The 19,476-nt window shown below is 43.3% G+C and overlaps 1 protein-coding gene across 3 annotated transcripts in view; it reads left to right on the top strand.

Annotated features, from left to right (window-relative positions):
- ARMH3 (armadillo like helical domain containing 3) overlaps positions 1-19,476 on the top strand; it is a 127,696-nt gene that overhangs the window by 85,934 nt on the left and 22,286 nt on the right. For all 3 annotated transcript variants that reach the window (XM_032695685.1, XM_032695686.1, XM_032695687.1), the window contains exon 24: positions 9,661-9,739. In XM_032695685.1, the coding sequence (XP_032551576.1) occupies positions 9,661-9,739 (79 nt within the window). The remainder of the gene's footprint in view (positions 1-9,660; positions 9,740-19,476) is intronic.

Raw genomic sequence — 19,476 nt, 5'->3', positions numbered from 1 at the left:
TAATGGGCTTTGGTCAGTATGGTAGCTGGTAAGTGTCTGAAAGGTTGATATTGTGAATTCTTTCAGATTTACGTGGCTGTGCAATTGAGCCATAGCTGAATATTGGTGTAAGTTAATTAAATATCACTGTGGGACTCATCTTAATTTCTTTTGCAAAATAAGTTTAACTGTAGCTGATTCTTGCTTAGACAGTTTTCCTTCCCCCCTCTCTCTGTGACATTTAATATCCAGCTACTTCACGACTAGATTGCATTATTCTAATCCTTTACTCACTCAGTACAGACAAATGCTGATGCTTCAGTGCTTTCCTTTCCCTCTGGGACTTCTGTTTGTGGTACAGGGTTTATTGTGGGTTGGTAGAATAAGGTTGTGTTACATGACCTAAAGAGAGAGGTTTCTGTCTTGCTGCCACAGTCTACAAACAGAGTGTTCAGGGCCTCATGCAACACCTGCCAACTCACACCTGACAAAATGAGGTAGTAAGAGTCATTTCCAGTGCACTCTAGATAATATCGGGCTGATGGCAAGTTTTCACTAAGTTAATTAGACTAACAGCCTACTCATTGCCTTTCTCAGAGAGATTTAAAAGGTCCCAGTGGGATGGTTTATAAACTTTTTAAGTTTCACTATTAGCTTGATATGTTTGGAAGCTGGTGTACACAGTCCGTGCAGTGTTCTGCACTAGATGTGGCATCCAGTAACCTCGGCTTTCTGCTTTCCTTAAACATCCTGTGATTAAATACTAATGAAGATACTGAAAGTAATTTAAAATACTTCTGGTTTTGATCCTCTTTGAGGTTTTGCAATGTGTCTTGTGTTTCAGGAAGCTTGGATAACAGCCTGTAACGTGAATTATTAGTGAAGGGTAGATGCTGACCCACTTATAGCACTTGCAGAGAATAAATATTTGAAAAATTCTTTACTTCAGGTCCTAGCCAGGGAGGGTGGTCATACAAACCTATATGGTAAACCACTGTCAAATGCACTTTTCCCCCCTTTTTTTTCCTTCTTAGTTTTTTTTTTTCCCCCTCACCTTCTGGATTAGTTGTTTCTTCGTACGTTGCTGTTTGCTTTAGAGAGCAGGTTGCCTTGTACGTGGGAGTTAAAAGCAGTTGTAGTGAAGGGCTGTAGTTGGTGTTAGACAGTGTTCTATAACCCATTTCACTGCTCTAAATCACCTGGCTACTAGAGAATATTGTGTGTTTGCATCACAGGGTGCTTAGATACTAAAAGAACTGGCCCCTGTGTTTTCTGTTTGTTCCATACATCTGAAGAACTTTGGACAAAGGAATGTATATGAGGTAAGAGGACTGGGAAATATGTGCTGCAGAAAAGGTTGGTGAGGCTCTGAAAAAGATACTTTCATATTAATATTATTTGTTATGGCTCTGTGCAGATACTGAGCCAGGGCCACAACCCTAGGACAGTACTTACTAAAAGTATATATTAAGGAACTTTCCAAGAAAGGCTTCTCGTTTTAAAAGTTGTCTGAATCAAAACTGGTAATGTGGCTGTGGAAGAACCGTAGACATTGTGCCTAAAATCCCACATGCTGGTGTATCATGGTCAGCACTCACATCTTGAACATGCTAGACTGGGTTGCAGGTTTTGATGCCTGACAGCCCAAGCCCAGAGGGCAGACTTCCTATCTGTGGTGTTTCTGTATTCTGTCACACAGGACCAGCTCTGTTTGTAGTTAGAGGGGAGCAGGTGTAGTTAACTGCTGCTCTCTGGAATCGAGGTGTAATGGAGGGCTGGCTTTTTAATGTTTTTACTTTGGTAAAAGTAAACTCTTACCACACCCTCACCAGTACTAACTAGCTGTTTCAGAGCAATGAAATGTGCCATAAAATGTCATTTGATGTCTCATAAATTACATGTTTGAGATGAGAAATGTATTTGTTATCAAGTGATAGCTTTGTTGTACAACAGTCAATTACAGATTGGCAGAAGAGCTGAAACATAGATCAGGCTGGTGCCCTGTGCTTCAATGGATATTTTCGCTCCCAATGCCTAGGCAGTATTTTCTACTTTGTCATTCATATCAGTTAAATTATCAGTGCCACTGGGACTTAAGAATTTTGATGCCTACTTATTGAGAAAAGGGAGCAAAAATAGATCTAGTTTAGTTTCCAGTAATGCACTGGATGCATGAAAATAGGTGAGTGGACAAATAGCCTGAGTTGTAGCCTCCAGTGAGGTGGTTGTGCAGCTGTCCCAAAAGAGTTAACTGCTCACGCAGGAGGATTTCCCTAGTTAAGAAGCCAAATAGAAGTTGTATAAGTGTGAGGATGGAGGTATTTGGTTTGCTTGACTTAAATATGTGGACATGATCTGTACGAAAAGAAAATCAGCATATCCTGCAAGCTGTCATGATACCAGGTTAGTATCCAGCAAATAGCGAGGTGGCAAGATGCACTGCAAAGCTTCATGGTGGTTCAGAAAGCTCATCCTCCGCCTCTGCCCTTGCAGAGTGGGGCTTGGTAAGACCATGCCGAGAATTGCGAGAAGCTCAGTTGCTGTCTGCGCACTCTTTTGTCCCCTCCTTATTAAATAAATAGACCGTGTATCTATCTCCCTCTGCCATGGAGCCTGTCATCGCGATCAATAGGTTTCAGTATGGCAGAATTGAACAGGTGTGGCGGGTGTATTTCTTCTGTGAAATTGCTGCAGTGCTGACTCGGATATTTTCTGTGAGCTGTAAAGCGAGTGCTTTTGACTAAAATATCCTTTTGTCTTGGATTCTTCCCTGCAGTTTATTATTGTGTCTGGAAGATGCCTCCCGCTGTGAGTTGTGGACTTTCAGCTTAATGTCAGTACTCATTAAATTGTAGGAGCAGAAGAAATTTAACAGACTGGAGTTAAACCACAACAGAAGAAAGAATTTAGTGCACCATTTCAGGGAGTTTGCTTGCTTTTAATTGATGCACAGAGCTTAGGTATGGTAGATATATATACTTTGTAGCAAAGCTACCTGGAGGTGTGTTAAAATAACCTAAACTCTCTCACCTCCTGCCAGGCGGGGCTGTACATATGGAGTAACTCAATCTAATTGTTGCAGGCATGGAACAGATGGGGTTTTATTGTCTGGAGTGCTGGGAGTGCCTATGAGAGCCATGTCAGCAGGTTCCTTGCCCCAAGCAGCACTTGCTGAGACACAGCATGCTGCAGGAAGGCTGGCTTGTGGCAGGAAGTTTTACACAGGTCTCCAGCAACCATGATTGTGATGGCATGTACAAGGGAAGAGGACAGGGGATTTGTGTTCATTTGAGTCTCTGCGTTATGTATAATTTACTTGCTCCCTTGTGCTTGAGCATTTTCCAACACATTACATAGTAAAACACTCTGATCTCCTATCACCTTGTTGAGTTAAAACACTTTGTGGAGGTGATTGCTCTTATTTCGATTTCATAGAGGGAGAAGCTAAGGTGTGTGAGAGGAAGAGCGAACTGCTGTAGCAAATCAGGGAGAAATTGGTCACTTATTGATTCCCATTCCTGAACAGTAACCACTTTATCTCAGGTCTCCTTTTTGTAGTAAAGCAGCTTTATGGAGTGTGATGAAAGACAACTATGCCCTTTCCTGCTTGTCTGTTCTTAGCCTTCATCATGGTACTACAAGTTTAGTGCATGCTGAAGTATTTGTCCATCTCAGATAGTGTCAGTTTTTATTGAAGAGGGAAAGTGAACTTGGCTGCCTTTGCCGTGTGTTTGGCTTTATTCAGTGAAAGCTGAGATGCATTCACTGATGCCCTGTGCACTGTGCTGGCATGAGCAGATGACAGCATGAACGTCTGTAGTAAGTATAAAGTCACCCTTGATTTCCTGTGAAGGGGTAAATACCAGCCAGGTTTTGCTGCTTCTCTGTTCCACTGTAACAGGATGTAGGAAGAAGTGAACATGTGGTGCTGCTTTTATTGTACAAGAAATGTTTGAGTATCCACAAGAATGTTTTATGCCAGGCACTGCATACTGGACCTGTGAAGTAGGTGCAAAGGCCAGGTTCATGCAGAGAATGATGGCTCAGCATTACCATCTCTACAACAAACTTTGCAGCCTTTCTGTTCTTTCCTTAGCCTACTTTCAGCATCTCCACAGTGCTTCATTTCACTGCTCAGGACAAGAGGACAGTGTTGTCTTATGGGACTCTGGAAATGTAGCTGTTGTCAGGCAAGAGTGGGTATTAGACAGCTCATCTGCGATAACTTGATGGGGAGAGTCTGGAGGTCAGAGAAAACGTGCTGAAGAAGTGCTGCCTGCCTAAGCATAGTGATTTTGCTTTCCCTGCACATTGGACCCAGACCAGCTTATTGTGAGGTTAAGGAGAGCAAGGTGCATTCCTTGCCACAGTAGATACACCTGGGCTAAAAGATGCTAGGAATTAAGGGATGGGTATCTTCATGTTGCTGGTGCATTTCTCACATCTGATATTACAATTATTGGCAAATTAAATTGAGGAATTACTTAAATCTTTCCATTCATGACATATCAATTTTCACAGGAGCCCTTCCCTGTCAGCAGACTCTGAGTCTTCAGAATTTCTTTTACTCTGGGCCTCTCTGCAGGGTAGCACTTGTTTCTGTTTATCAAGGAGGAACTCTAGGCAGTTTTTAAACACTATAAAAACAAGTTTTTAAATGTTACTGTCTGCAGAGCTACTACAGCCACTGCAGAAGCAAGCCCTGTTGCAGTGAACACAGTGAGGGGAGCATAATACAACTGACCTGGAGGTATTCCTTCTCTGATCTTAGCTCTAGGTGAGAACCACAGTGGGATTGTACCCATTTGGGGAATAAAAAACACTAACAGAGCCCAAATGGATAATCGTCTGCTTCTCACCTTCCAGTGTATGTGCATTTGATGGACAAAGGACTAGTAACAGTCACTTCAGGATTGGCCAGTTGTTGCAGCCTCAAGAACAGCCAAAGTAGAAACTTTCCACCAGTCACAGCTTTCAGTTTGTAGAGGACAGACTGCCCTGGGATCGATTTGCTGTTTCTCTGATCTTCTCTGTTCTGTAGTTTTTCACCTCTGTTTTTCTTGATCCTGTCTGCCCTTCTGTCTCCTTTTTCCTATCTCTCTACTTCTTCCTTCAGTGTTCTTTATCAGTGTCTTTTTCTATCCTGGTTTATCTCTGACTGAAGTCTTTCATGATGCTTAGTAAGTAGCAGCACTGTTCTCTGTTGTTGATGCACTTTTCTGTGCTTTCCCTGTTCTCTTGCATTTGAGATCCTTAGCCCCTGTGACAGAAGCTTTGTACCCTTCTGGATTGGTACAGTACCTGTTACAGTGGGACCCACTTTTACTGTCTAAGAACATGATTAATAGAGCTTGTACAAATAAATGATTCATTGGCACTTTTAGGTTCTTAAATCAGGGTGACACACTTTTTCCCTGCAATCATTCCCTTCTTCACAAAGAATTAAATAAATGTAATAAATATGCAATAAATGCAAACTTACATAAAGGTTGTTCATCCTGAGCAATATGCAGGTTCATTTATATGTGTGTCTAAATGGCTTCTGGCATCATGGTGTCTAGGTAGAAATTAGCTCAGTTGGTTAGAGCATGGTGGTAGTAACACCAAGATTGTGGTTTAATCCCTGCATGGGCCATTCACTTAAGAGTTTGACTTGATGATCCTGGTAGATCCCTTCCCACTCAGAATATTCTGTGATAATACTTATAAGAATAGGTAGCTTGCTTTCTGAAGAGCTGGGTGAAGAAGTAATGCGAGATGTGTGTTTTTCAGAGACCACTGGTATGGCTGGTGTGTATTTACTGGGAGATCAACATCTCTCACTGGGAAACTGAGGAATAAAGAATGTGGAGATGGCCTGTGATCTGCCTTAGAGGACGAAGCATTAACCTCAAAAAGAGAGATTTGAGGAGCCAATTTTTTAGTTCCTGAACCCTCTACCTATTCAGCAGAATCCTTTCTTTGTCCAGCGACAGTCTCTTCTTGCCAGTTCACTGCTGAACTGTGGGTCTGTCAGAGAAGGCAGTGTTGCTGAAGTGGTGTGTCTCCAGACATCTCTCAGTCCCTGGAGAATTGTGTCCCAAAAGTGCTCTGAAATTTATATGACAAATGGCAGCCAGCCCTACTGAGGGACTTGGCAGTGCGGAAATGTCTAAATGCACACACTGTGGAAGGCTGAGTAAGGTGAGGAACTGCAGCGTTTAGTCTTTCAGTTGACACTTCACCATTTCCTTGCTTTACGAATGCATTGAAGATGCTCATGCTTCATGAATACCAAACACAAGGCTTTTATTCCCCCCCCCCATGATCGATATGAAGATCTCAGTAGAGAACAGTACATCACAGATCTTTTCTAAGCACTTTAACTGTTCTCTTCTCCCTCCCCAAAGATACTGGCCGATGAGGCAATCACAGTGTAAAGAGAAACCATTGCCAAGGCTCAGCTGTTACGTGCGGGTGTGTGAACAAATGGTGGCAAAAACGCTGGCCTGTTGTCCGTAGGGGGGAGACTGTGCTTAAAAGTGCTGGTCTCCTGTTGTCTCCAGGATCAAGTGCCAGTGAAGTGTCAGCTTTGGTAAGGGAAATTCTGGCTGTTACTCAGTTGAGTAGCCCAGGGGGCCAGTTGCCTAAAAGTATGCCTCAGGGACAAGACAGATTTTGAGAGATGGAAGGATAGCAGAGGCATATCAGAGTAGCTGATGCAGAAAGGCACTGCTATCGCACAGCGGGTTGGACTGAGTAGCAGTGGAATTTTTCATAGCAGATGTGTGAGGAAGAGCTGTACCATGTGCAAAACCTGGCCTTGGTGGGTATGCTGGACAGTAAGAACCTGGCTACACAGAGCCAGGGTTGAATCCAACCTCTTCATGCTCCTCTGCCCCAGGCTGCCTGAGAGTTCAGGAAAACAGCTCTGCAGAAGATCGGGTTGGGAAGGAATTCTTTGTAGTTAAAACAAATTAAACAGCAAACTTCTTCCTCTAGTAACTGAGGAGCTCTCCATTCACCTTTAGTGAAATGAGGAAGGAGACTTGAATTCTTTCCCTTCCTTAATATCTGTTGATTCTTACTGCAGTGGCAGCTGGTTGGTGGTTTTGCTTTCTCTGGGTGAATCCCAGCTGTGATTGCAGGTGCCGCTCCACTAGCTCAGATCCGAGCAGGGACTTGTGAGCAGGCGGCCCATGTTGAAATGCTTCACAGCAGTGGGTACAAATGAATGCTAAATCTGTTCCCTGGTAAATGTTGGAACCATGTGAGTGCACTGAACCCCTCTGAGCTGCCAAACCTTCTGTCAAGCCAGTATTTAAGTTGTTGTAAGCCTGTGCTCCCTTTTCTTTCAATAACTTGTAGTGTGTCCTGCAGGATTATAAGTATGACTCCAACCAGGCATGAAACATGCAACTTGAAAGCCACAGTGTTGGAGAGGCTGGGTAATGGAGAGTGTGATCATGACTCACAGGAGCTGCTTCTCTGATCGGATTGCAATGGGAAGAGTCTGGGCCTGTCTCTATCTGCCTGCTTGCCCTTCTCAGAGGGAAGAGTGTTATGGGAAGCCTGATAGGTGCCCCGCTGAATTTGTTTTATGGATGTAACTGTCAAGGTTGGTGAGACTGCAGAAGCCCCTCTGTGCTAAGTGTGTACTGATGCTACAGGAGAAGCTGCTGGAGTGACCCTGTGCAAGGACTGCACCTGGTGTGTTGGAAAGGTGTGTGACTGGGAACGTTTAGTTAATCTAGGGTGGCCAACAGGTCGAGGAAGGTGATTCTGCCCCTCTGCTCCACTCTCGTGAGGCCCCACCTGGAATATTGCGTCCAGCCTGGGGTCCTCAGCACAAGAAAGACATAGACTTATTGGAGCAAGTGCAGGGGAAGCCATGAAGGTGATCAGAGGGATGAACACTTCTCTGAAGACAGATTGGGAGAGCGGGAGTCATTCAGCTGAAGAGTAGGCTCTGGGGAGACCTTAGTGTAGCCTTTCTGTACTTAAAGGGGACTTGTATAATTCTATAATTTATAAGAAAGCTGAGGGAAAACTTTTTAGCAGAGTTTGTTGGGACAGGACAAGGGATGATTGTTTTAAACTAACAGGGTTGATTTAGATTATATATATGAGGAAGAAATTTTAAACAGTGAGGGTGGTGAGGCATTGCAATAGATTGCCTAGAGAGGTGGTGGATGCACCATCTCTGGAGACATTGAAGGTGGGGTTGGACAGGGCCCTGATCAGTCTGATCTTGTTGAACATGTCTCTGCTTGTTGCAGGGGGGTTGGACTAGGTGGCCTTTAAAGGTCCCTCTACAACTTAACCCATGCTATAATATGTCTACAATCTTCAAATTCTGTTTTGGAGGATGGGAGTTTAGTTGTTTTTTCTTTTTTTGCTACCACTCCCTGCCCCTTCCACACTGTTTTTCTTTATCTGTGTACTTAAAGAAGTAAGGATGCTTCCAGGCAGGTTTGCTATCCATGGGCTCTGATTGGCACCTCTGAATACCACTTATTCCTAGACTGGTGCACAAGCTCTTAGCTGTGATGAGGTCTGGAGACAGCAGCTGAAAGCCCTTCTGCAGGGGGAGGTATGGGGAGGAGGGAATCCATTAGAGACTATAAAAGAGAGAACTGGAGTGAATTTTCATGCTGATGAATATGAGTGGAAGCCTGACTACTGCTGCAGTGTAATCTGTCTGAGCAAGTGTTCTCCAGGCACAGTCAGCACACATCTGTGCCGAGCACTGACATGGCCTGTTCCCATGATGAGCATTTACCTCAGCAGTGGGTCTCATGAGTAATATCCCAACTAGAGCAGTTGCAAACTCTATCCCAGGGAGTCTTTTCTGTCTTGCCATTTGTCTGCTCAGCTGAACCTGCCGAGCAGAGGGGAGGCTGAGGATATAACCACCAAACTGCAACTGGATTTTTTTTCCCCTATTGTTATTTTACTTTCAGTTTTAGATTTCTTATGTCTGCCTCTAGATCTACCTAGAAGGGAAGAGAGTATGTTGGTGCAGGTATTGAGAGAAATGAGGCAAAGAAGCAGAAGTGACCAGCATTTGCTGCCATGTTTGGGATACTGACATAAGTTATCTCTAACAATCTAAACTGGGGCTGAGCACTAAAGTCATTACAGTAAGAAGTCAAAGTGTAGTGGCTTTAGTGATGGATGACTCCAAGTAAGAGTCAGCTACAGCATTTTAAACATAGTGGAAATCCAAAGCAATAAACCATCGGCTTCATCATATCAGGCAACAAAGTTCCACAGAGCAAAATGTCGAGCAATGCTGATTTTGGAAGGGATGAGGAGCTGCAGTTCCTGAGCAGGATGGGGCAGTGATAGCCATGTTTCCCATGTTCCAGTGGAGAGACAGCACAATTTGCATCCTGTTCCCAGCAAGGCAGCCATTCCCTCTTTCAGAGCAGCAAGGACAGCCCAGCATCTGCTGGGACAGATGCATCCACGTGTAGGGCAGTGCCTGTGCTTGTGATTTCCAGCCAGCCTGTGTCTGAATCTGCACTGGCCTTGGCAGGGAGTGTGCCTTCAGCAGAGCAAGCAACACTGTGTAGTGAGGGAGGAACCACTTCTTGCAGGACTGTGGTTCCACGTGCACCTACTCAGACTGGCAGGGAATTTCTGCTGCATCCCTAAGCTGTTCCTGAGGCCTCTGAAAATTTCCCTCCTTTGTTTCAGAGCCATCATCAATCACTTCAACCCGAAGATCGAGTCTTACGCTGCAGTGAATCACATATCACAGCTCTCCGAGGATCAGGTAAGCCAGGCGTGTGATGACCTTTGGTCATGTTGACCTCTGGAAGGAATATGGGTTTTTAGGACTACCTTGTGCTCGCTGGGATTGATGATGTGGCAGCAGTATGAGGGGTGGAAGTGGAACTCTCATGTTCCTTGTTCAGATGTGGACGAAAGAAAAGCAAGGCTTGCTTTAGCCAGTTTTACCATCAGATGCAGAGATTTTGGTCCTGCAAATGCAGAAGGAAAATATGCAGCATTTACAGCAAGTGTGGTTGGAGACTGAGAATGCTGACATTTAGAATGGGACAGGAAATTTTTAGCAGCAAATTTAGAAATTTAGTCATTGGGGAACTGTTGGGCATAGCTTGATTTTTTTTTTTTTTTTTTTTTTTTTTGGTGATATCACGGAGCTCTGGCAACAGTTGGTGGAAATTTTCTAGGGTAATTGTGTTCAGTTGGTTTAGATTTTGAAAAGAGAAGGCTTTTCATTAAAAGGGTGGTAGGGTTAGGTTTCCCTTTTCCCTTCCTTAATTTGGCCTGGTTTGGTCTCTTAATGTCCTGCTTGTATTGCATTAATGTATAAATGTGGCTTTTTGAAAATAGGTACTGTGTATGGACTTAGGAAGGGAAGAGCTGGCCTATTTCCCAAAATAAAATATTGGGATTATGCATTAATCATTCTTGGAGAGGTAAATGACTCTGCAGGAGCAGGTGGTGGACAAAATGCAGAGCTGCCACGTGAGCTGGGGGAATCATTCCAGACGCAGCTGCTTCAACACCTCTGGACTTTCTGGAGAAGAAATTGTGTAGGCAGTCTAGGACAGGCTTCATTGGAGTCACCTTGGATTGCTCCTTCTACTGGATCCCATACTTGTGCTTGTTAAAAGATCTTGACTGTAACCTGCTCTGCAATTAATTTCTCTTTCTGTCTGTGATATTTTTACTATTTCTTGATTACTCCCACTAATCTTTTCATTTATTAACCTACTTGATCTGTAGTATGCAACACCCCAAAAACTTGGGCTGAATACTGTCCTGGTGCAGTGGGGGAAAAAAGGTGGACTTTACTGCTTTTTATTCTCTTCCTGGTATAGCTGTATAGAAGAACACTGGTTTTAATTTACTCAATTTTCCTTATTGTTCTGCCTCTGAGAGTCACTGTATCCACAGCTATGCTTTGTGATGGTTCATGTTATCAATCCTCATTCATTGATGATACACTGATTGCATCAACCCAGGCCCCTTAAAAAAGAAAAGCCTTTGATAGCCGAGTTTAAAACTGGAGGCTTGGGTAGAGGGGAATTTTGCATAGTCTTTGAGTTAGTCTGAGAAAGGAAATGAGCTTTTCACTGTCAGCTCTGTGTAGTATTCATCCCCCAGCAGTTCAGGGAGGTCAGGTTAAATCCTTTCTTCCTTGTGTGTTATTCTTTAAATGAAATCTCTACCAGCAGGCAGATAATGAAATCAGTGCTGATGCATAGAGCATTTTGAGGAAGATGATTAGGAAGTTGAAAGACAGACAGATTTTTCTTTTTTCTTTTCTCCCTCCATGCTTTCTCTCAACATAGGGAAAACATCAAACAAAGTAAAGCAATAATAGGCCCTGGTGAACTGCAGAGAAATAAGGGAGATGTCACTGTGGTGAGGGACTGTGTGGTCTCAGTGAGAGTGTTTAATCAGTGCTCTGCAATTCACTGCACAAGGAGGAGAGGGATGGAGACTTCTTGCTTCTACTTTTAATTATGCCAGTGAGCTCAGATCTGTGTGCTGGACTGTGGTTTTGCCTCTGTCAGTAGCCATCCCACCTGGTATGTTAATGGTAGATGGCCCAGATCAAGCCCAGGGTCTGGATTTTGTGGAGTAATAGAATTTGTTGGTTTTGTTGTGTTGGCTGTTCGGGGTGTGTGGAGGGGGATTTGCGGGGGATCAAGCTTGCCTTTTGGCTGCTGCAGTCTCTTTGCTTTTTTGTTTTTTCTTCCAGCTATATCTTTCGCTTTTTCTCGCGTATTCACTTAATTCACCATCTCTCTGCTGTCCGTAAATATTTTCTACACAGAATCCACCATCCTTTATAGCCCTGTTTTTTGAAGTGTACCACATTGAAATATTTAATGCTGACGTTTAGCTTGTGTGTCCACACATAGATACTATTTGTATATAGCCATTTGTAACTGGTTATTCTTTCCTTTGAGTTATTCCAATAGTTTCAGGAGACTTGTATTTCTTTATTGGAAACATTTGTTTTTACAATTTTCAAGATCAAACTTTTCTTTTAATGAGGATTTCCTTCTCAGATACTAGTCTTTGGCCAGATTCTCATATGGCTACTTATGCTCCTCCGTGGTATCTGAGAATATCCTGTTAATTGGGAAGGTGTGGCTTTGACATAGCTCTCTCTGGAGGGGAATTTCCAGCTGCTCTGATTTGTGTCCGATTCACTTGAACCCAAGTTCTGACGCCCTGTTCATATGAGTTAGATTATTTATTTATTTATTTATTTTTGTATTTTTAATATCCTTAAAAAAAGCTGAGTAATTAGCTGAAAGAGATTTTACTCTGTCTTTTCTTTTCCTAATCCTACTGAAGCCTTTATTACCTTGTTAATCACTAATGTCCATTTATTACCATTCTAAGTCTGTCATTTCAGTCCTTTCTCCTTTTTTTATTTACAGGTATTAATTTTAACAATATTACGTGCTAAGGGGATTTGTAGGTCCTTGAAAATGATAGACATGGGATTGTTTTAAGCATAGACTGTTAATACCACAGTATCTCCTCAGCACTAAAGATCTCCAGGAACCATAGTTTGAATATACAGATCTCTGTTCTAGACAGGTATATTTGTAAGACTTCATGGTACTGCTTTGCTGGCTGTTGTGGGGTTTATCCAATATTCAGATCAGAAATACTGGGAAGGGATGTTTTTTGTTTCATATTCTCTTGAATGAAGAGTGGGAGATTCCCAGAGGCAAGCAAATGCCAGGGATTTGATGATGAGCCACTTCAGTCTATCAACACCATGGCATCCTTGTCAGTGCAGTTCTGCAAAGCATCTACTTGCCAAGGCTAACTCGGAATCCTTCTTAGTCATTAGCAGTTTTACAGACCTTGCTGTAGTTCCTCACCATGAAACAGGGAATTATCTTAGCCAGTTATTGGCACTTTCCCTCACTTGCTCTGTTAAACCTGACTTCAGTGTTAATTTGCGGTTTTGTGGTATTCTCCCTCTCAACACATTTGGCTCCTGCCTGCCCATCTTCTAAGGGATCAAAGGATGCTGCATAGTCAGAAAGGTAGGCTTGGCCATTACATTTGCCAGTGTAGTTTTGGCTCTTCTATGAAAGTGATTATTACCATGTCTTCAAAGAGATTTTGGTCCCTTCTTGTATCAAACGGCAGAAGAGCCTTTTATGAAATGAATTCATGGGCTTATCTGTACTTTCTAGATGACTGGACTGCCTTCTACTTAATGCATTGGAGGCAGTAGACTTTCTCTGTGCCATATCTGATCTGAGAAGCTCCCAACATGCTTTCTAGCAGAAGCAGTTGTAGAGAACAGGGTCAAAGCAGTGAGGAAACAGCAACATGAGAGGGCAAATGCAGACAAACAGAAAGGATAAAAACATAGCATGAATGATCTGGATGGGGTCTCACGTCTGCCTTTTCTGGATGTGAAAGAGCAGCTGTTTGTAAGAAGGCAGCTCTCTGCCTGATGGCAATGTAGTACAATTTTCAAGAGAGGGTAAAGTGAGAGTTTTGTTGAAATCACTCTGAGCAGGAATGTCTTGTGGTGCCTTGCATGCCAAGCAAGTGTTTTACCAGTTAGAAAATTGCTCACTAAGGTCTCATTTTCTTGTTGGCACTTTTTCTCTCAATGATTTCCTCTCTAAGGGTCTTAAAATTGAGATGGCAGACATGTGGGACTGATGATGCTTGCTAGTCAATAACATTTATGTGCTTTTTTCTAATAGAAGCCCCTCTTTCTTCCCAGCTACAGTGGGGACATTATACCACCTCTAAAACAGAGGTAAAGTTCACTGTGAGAGACACTTGTGATTTTCTGTCTGATAACTGCAGATGGAAAATGCTGGGAACCAGAACAAATTGTGATGGAAAAAACAGGACAACTGAATCACTTTTGAAATTGTGACAAATGAATGTAATACTTAGGTTGTTTCACACTGTGACACCTTTATAACTCAGGTAGAATCATAGAATTGTTTTAGGTCAGAAAAGACCTTTAAAATCATCAAGTCCAATCATTAACCCAGCATTGCCAGTAGCTGCAATCCAGTTTGGTCAGGCAATCTCACAAAGCCATTTCCCTTTCGTTGGTCATACCTCAACTGTTGAATGGTCTCCATGCTGCCCCAATCCTCATGGCCTTCTGTTACCTGGACTAACCTGAAGTGCAGCTCAGGGACTGTCCACAAGTGACTTGCACAGAAAGACACAAAAGGATGTAGTTGGTTTCGATGTCCTCATGTGTTTTAATTCTGAGCCATTGATGTCACAGTTTATTCAACTTCTTCTAGTTTCCATAACTAGCAACAAAACCACTGGCAGATACCAAATGCTTTATCTTTTCTTAGCACTGCTGGCAGTGGTGTTAAGAGTTAAAAGCCTCTTGGCATGTGCACGTTCGATATTTCTAAAATACCGAGTACCATCAGTGCTAGGTACTACTACAATGAATCCCCCTAATCTCTTACATTAGAATAACATGTTGTGAGGGCTCCAGAAATACTTTAAAATGGTTTTGGCTACCTCACTTCTGAAATGCAGTGATCTTTGGGGTAGAAAGTCTCAAGCCTGCTAGTGCCCTGTTGCACAAAGTAGTGGGAATGTGAAACTCAAGCAAAGGGATCACCAAGGCAAGGCCTTAATTTAAACTCAGCGCATCTTTGCAAATGAGGCAGGGATGTTGGCTTTCATGGTCTCATTACAGACACCTACTCATGACTAATGGCTTGAAACAGATTTTATTGCTTAAATAGAAAGAGCTGAGCTGCACCAGGTGAAACTGGAAAGGATCTATATAAAAAGTCTTCTGAAGTTGGCAAATTGCTGGTTTGCTTAGCTTATGGGGGTTTTCTCTGGTTTAGATATCTTCCTCTTTTTTTTTTTCTTTTTATCAGAGAAATATCCCTGCAATTTACTAAATGCCTCAGACTGCATTATGCAGTGTGCCAGACTGAATGGGTCTGAGCAGGCTTCAAGGTTTGATCAGCTTTGCAGCAAGGAGATTTGAAGCTGGAGGTGAGCTTTGGAGCAGTGACTTTGTGCTGTGTAGTGCCTTTTATTAACATGCAGAATACAATAAACTGTGCGTCACTGGAGGAGGGGGAACAACTGTGGCAGGCCCTTAGAGGGACAAAAGAAGGACTTTGATTTTAAAAACAGCTACTGCTGGAGAGATACAACTTTATTCCTGTTTCAATCCCAGAAACTCCAATAAGAAATGGGAGAAACCCTTCAGTTCCCTTCCTTCAGGCTTGACACAAAGGTTCCCCAGCATCCTGCCCGTTACCCCAGGTTGCACTTAGCTGCTCTGTGCCTCTTGGAGGCAAAGTTACCCTGAAACACCTCAGTTGCTCCCAGAGCAGAGGAGTCTTTCCACCCTTTGTGCAATGCAAATGCTGAGGCATGTCTTGCTTCCACCCCTTCTGTGAGCTGTACTCTTGGGCAGATTAGGGACTGCCTCGAAGTACAAACTGGTAACAAAATAAGTCCATTAAATTTCAACTTCAGTTCCTACGGCCGTTTTCACATCCTTACCTGGCTGTTGCCAGTATCACAAGGACTGATGAAGGCCTGAAGACTGCTGTAGTGCAGGTGACCACTGAATGCTGGGGACTTGGTTTGGAAGAGCTGCCTTCTAGAGCTGCTACTGGCTGCTGGCTGCAACTGGGTAAAGTCTCCTGGAGCAAGATAAGTTTCTATGCTGGGGCTGCAGAAGCAACGCTCGGGGTGTGAGTTATGACCCTAGCCTGATTCACAGCTGGAAGTGTGCTGAGCAAGAGCCATAGGTTTAACTTTGTAATGAGCTCCCAGTCCATACTGTGGAAACGTGCTGATGTTGCTCTATTTCCTAGTGTTCGTCCTCCTCCCCAGTGAGTGTGTTTCAGAAAACACTTCTGAGATGCCTCGCAGGTTTGCTTTTTATGTGGTACTTGACTAATCCTAGAAAAGAGGCTGTGGGTAGCAAGAGGAAGGGGCTAAAGGCTGGGATCTGAACTGGCTGTCACTGTGCTGCCTTGAGCAAACCTTGAGCCCTGTATCCTCCTGAGTGAGAGGGCAGCCAGCGAGGAGCCCTTGGGGAGCCAGGCAGCATTTGAAGTGCTGTGTGATCTGCTGGAGAAGGCTCCTGTGGAAGTGCAAAGCAGTGTTACAGATTCCTGTCACTGCTAAGCACTTGTGTAGGGCAGGGAAAGCTCCTCAGAGGATTGCAACAGGATGATCGAAACAGTCTGCATTTATAAAGATTAAATTACAACTTTGCACATCTGCTATTAAAGCAGGAGCTGTCAATGGCTGGCTTGTGTGAACACACAATTCAATTTGCATTTTGTAAAACTTCAGATTGAGAAGGTTTTTTAATCCCTTGTGAAACAGGAACAGACGCTGGCTGTTGCCATAATGCATATAGGTACCGTGCAAACTTCTTTGGTCATTCTCTGTAAAGCTGGATTTATAGCACTACACTTTGTTGATCTAGGCCTGAGCTCCACCCTGAACTTCCTTACACTCAGGCATCTCTCTGCTCGGGAGTCCTAAAGGCAGACAGGCTGCAGCCTGCTGTGCCAGCTACAGACAGTGATGTGGCTGTGAGAAACCACTCCTGGAGTTACATTCTCCTATAACAAAAAGGGGACAGGCTTTGCAGTGACTGTCAGCCCTGCTCATTCCGGGGCTTCTTTAGGCTAAAACTTCTGCCTTCAGAGACTGCTACTCTTCCTTCTCTCTAGTAGTATCCTGCTGTAACAGATGATATTTTTCTACCTTCGTTCTCTGGATCCTCTAACTGGAGCTGCAGCTGTTTCTCAAAAGTGACGAATTGGGTCACTGCTCTGATTTCTAAGTGGGAAACAAATGGAGCTTTGTGGTCTCCATCCCTCCCAGAGCAGGGGAGTAAATGCTGCTGAGCCAAAAGGTGCCACACCTGAGCAGAGCTCCACTCAGCTGGAAGATTAGTTTTTCTGGCTCTCTGACATTTGGCATTTGTATGTTAAGACATTAAGTTCAAATTTATTGTCCACAGTAGGGACCTCAAAGGCAAACCTTTTAACAGTGGAGAAGGCAGCATCCCTGATGTGTCTTCTTAATCCTCTTTCTGTCTTCATGGGAGATCTGAGGCAGGCAGTGGGATTGCTCAGGGAGCTGTCACTCAAGGACAGCAAGCTTGGAGAATGGATGCCCAGAGAGATGGAACTGGAGAAGGTGGTTCTGCATCAGCCAAGTGCCAGAGGCTGTAAATCAATTCCACTGCCTCAGTCAGAGGGTGCTTGGGTTCCCCCATGGCTCAGTTAAGGCACAAATAAGCTCCTGGGGAGCTAAATATTGCTAGCAGCACATGCTGTTTGAGCAGCAGCATCTGCTTCATATCTGGCAGAAGTGTAGGCCTGCAGAAGGATATTAGTTCATAGCCCTGTGTTTGCTTTCACCTGAATACCTGTTTGGAGGAGTTCCTATTTAATTTTTTCCAATTCATGGATTTATGTTTTCCACCAATAAGTACTTCACAGCAGGAATTTCTGACAGGGAAAGTGTTTTCTGACCTCCCAAACAAGAAAATGGTAAATTGTCCTGGAGCATTGTCTGACAGTACCTAGGATTTCTGGAAAAAGCTGATGGGACCCAGAAACCATCGCTTGCATCAGTGTTAAATGGTGTGTCACAGTCGTATCAGTGTTAAACTTAGAAGCTTTTCTTTTCCATGAAAACAGATGTTCGTTAGGATAACCTCTGGCAGTAAGAGGATGTATATGGAAAATCTGCTGGTATATCCTGAACATTTGGAGTACGGGGTGATTTCTTGCAGACTGTCACCTAATAACATTGTTTCCAGTGACCCCTGCCATATGCTTTAGCCTCCTAGTTGGAAACTTTGCCAATAAGTGTCACTGTGTGCAGAACCCTGCTAATGAAATATTGCGCCGAAGGCTTATTTGTGTACAAACCCCATCGTGGTTTCCCAAGTCTATTTCCCTCAGCAGCCATAATTCAGCAGATTGCATTTGGTTTTGAGTTGGATGTAAAAGCACACACAGAATGCAATTAAAATCTTACTGTAAGGCTTCCTGACTTCCCAGAAAATACTGGGTTGAGGTCCTATGTAAAAGCTGTATAGAAGTGAAGTTCTTAGGAGTGCTTCTCCCACTTGCAATGGCATGACAAAGCTCCTGTCCATTAATAGATTGATGACATTCTGATGTCACTCTGAGACAGTGACAGCTGCTTGCAGTGAAATGTAATGATGGGGAGAGACAAGGTGTCATTCTGGCAACAAGATGCTAACATCAGGCATCTGACTAGCTAACTCTTCTTGGAGTGCTTTGGCTTTAGGGAGGTCTCTGATATCTTTTGCAGAGCAAACTGGCTGCCCTGGAGCTCCATGAGTGTGTTTAACACAATGGAAAGCTGGAAATAACAGTATTATGGTGATACTGTGAAAATTTGTTTCTCTGGGCATTGCTATCAACTCCCCCATGGTTATATTTCTTCAGCACATTATGAATCAAACCATCACTCTTCCTGCAAGTAAGACACCAATCTTTTCATTTAAGTATTGCATTGTCCTTTGCAGCCTTCTCCTAGTTCAGTGATAATTAATGTTCCAAACCCAGGATGAATCAATCCATATGTGAATCCAGAGGTCAAACAGAGCCTGCCCTGAGATGTCTCTCATTTTGTCAGCAGTTCTCTTTCCAAATGTATAAAAGAAGAGTTTGCTTAGCTGGCTAATGACTGCATCTTCCTTTCCAGTACTCTTCTGCACTAGAAATACATACACCCTTCTCCAAACCTAGATACTAGCCTTTGCTCAGCTGTGTCATATTGGTGATTTGCTGGAGTCAGGCATCTGTCCATCCATCTTGCAGGAAACATTAGCTGCTCCTGTCACCCCAAGGTTTATCAGTGATTTTGTACAACAGCGAGTAATACAGAACAAGGATCTAGATGGAGCTTCACATGACTGTATCTGCAGTTATTTTCGTCCCTTTCAGTTCTTCAAAAAGGTAGCTGTGAGCTACAGTATAGACTTTTTAAGGCTGTGTTTTGTTGGCAATAAGTGCTCTCTTTGTTGAACATCTTGAAACACTAGAACAGGAACAATATTCCAGCTGATGAAAACAGAAATGGATTTGTGAGGATAGGCATGCTGGAACTTAGACTTTCTGATTATCTCCTTTGTTTTCTTTGCATCCGGTCTGTTTACTGGGAATTTTCTACCCTGTTGTTAATGCTCCTGAAAGCCAGTGACTTGATGGATGCGTTTCACTACAGAGTCTTAATTCTCACCTCAGCTATATAGATTTGATTTTCTATTTTAAGTGATGGACCTATTTAATTACAGTACCACCTACAAGTCGCTTTATAGGCATAGAAAGGAAAGTTAGATCTGTTGCTGGGCTAAACTCCTCAGAAGAATAAAAGGAAAGCTGCTGTAATGCCTCATCTCAGCCTCTTTGCAGACACCTGAGCATGACACACTTTTTGCAGGGGAGAATATTAACATGATCTGAACTTAATTTC

This window comes from Chiroxiphia lanceolata, chromosome 8 (genome assembly GCF_009829145.1).
Source record: "Chiroxiphia lanceolata isolate bChiLan1 chromosome 8, bChiLan1.pri, whole genome shotgun sequence".
NCBI lineage: Eukaryota > Metazoa > Chordata > Aves > Passeriformes > Pipridae > Chiroxiphia > Chiroxiphia lanceolata.
This window is presented reverse-complemented; position numbering and strand designations above follow the sequence as displayed.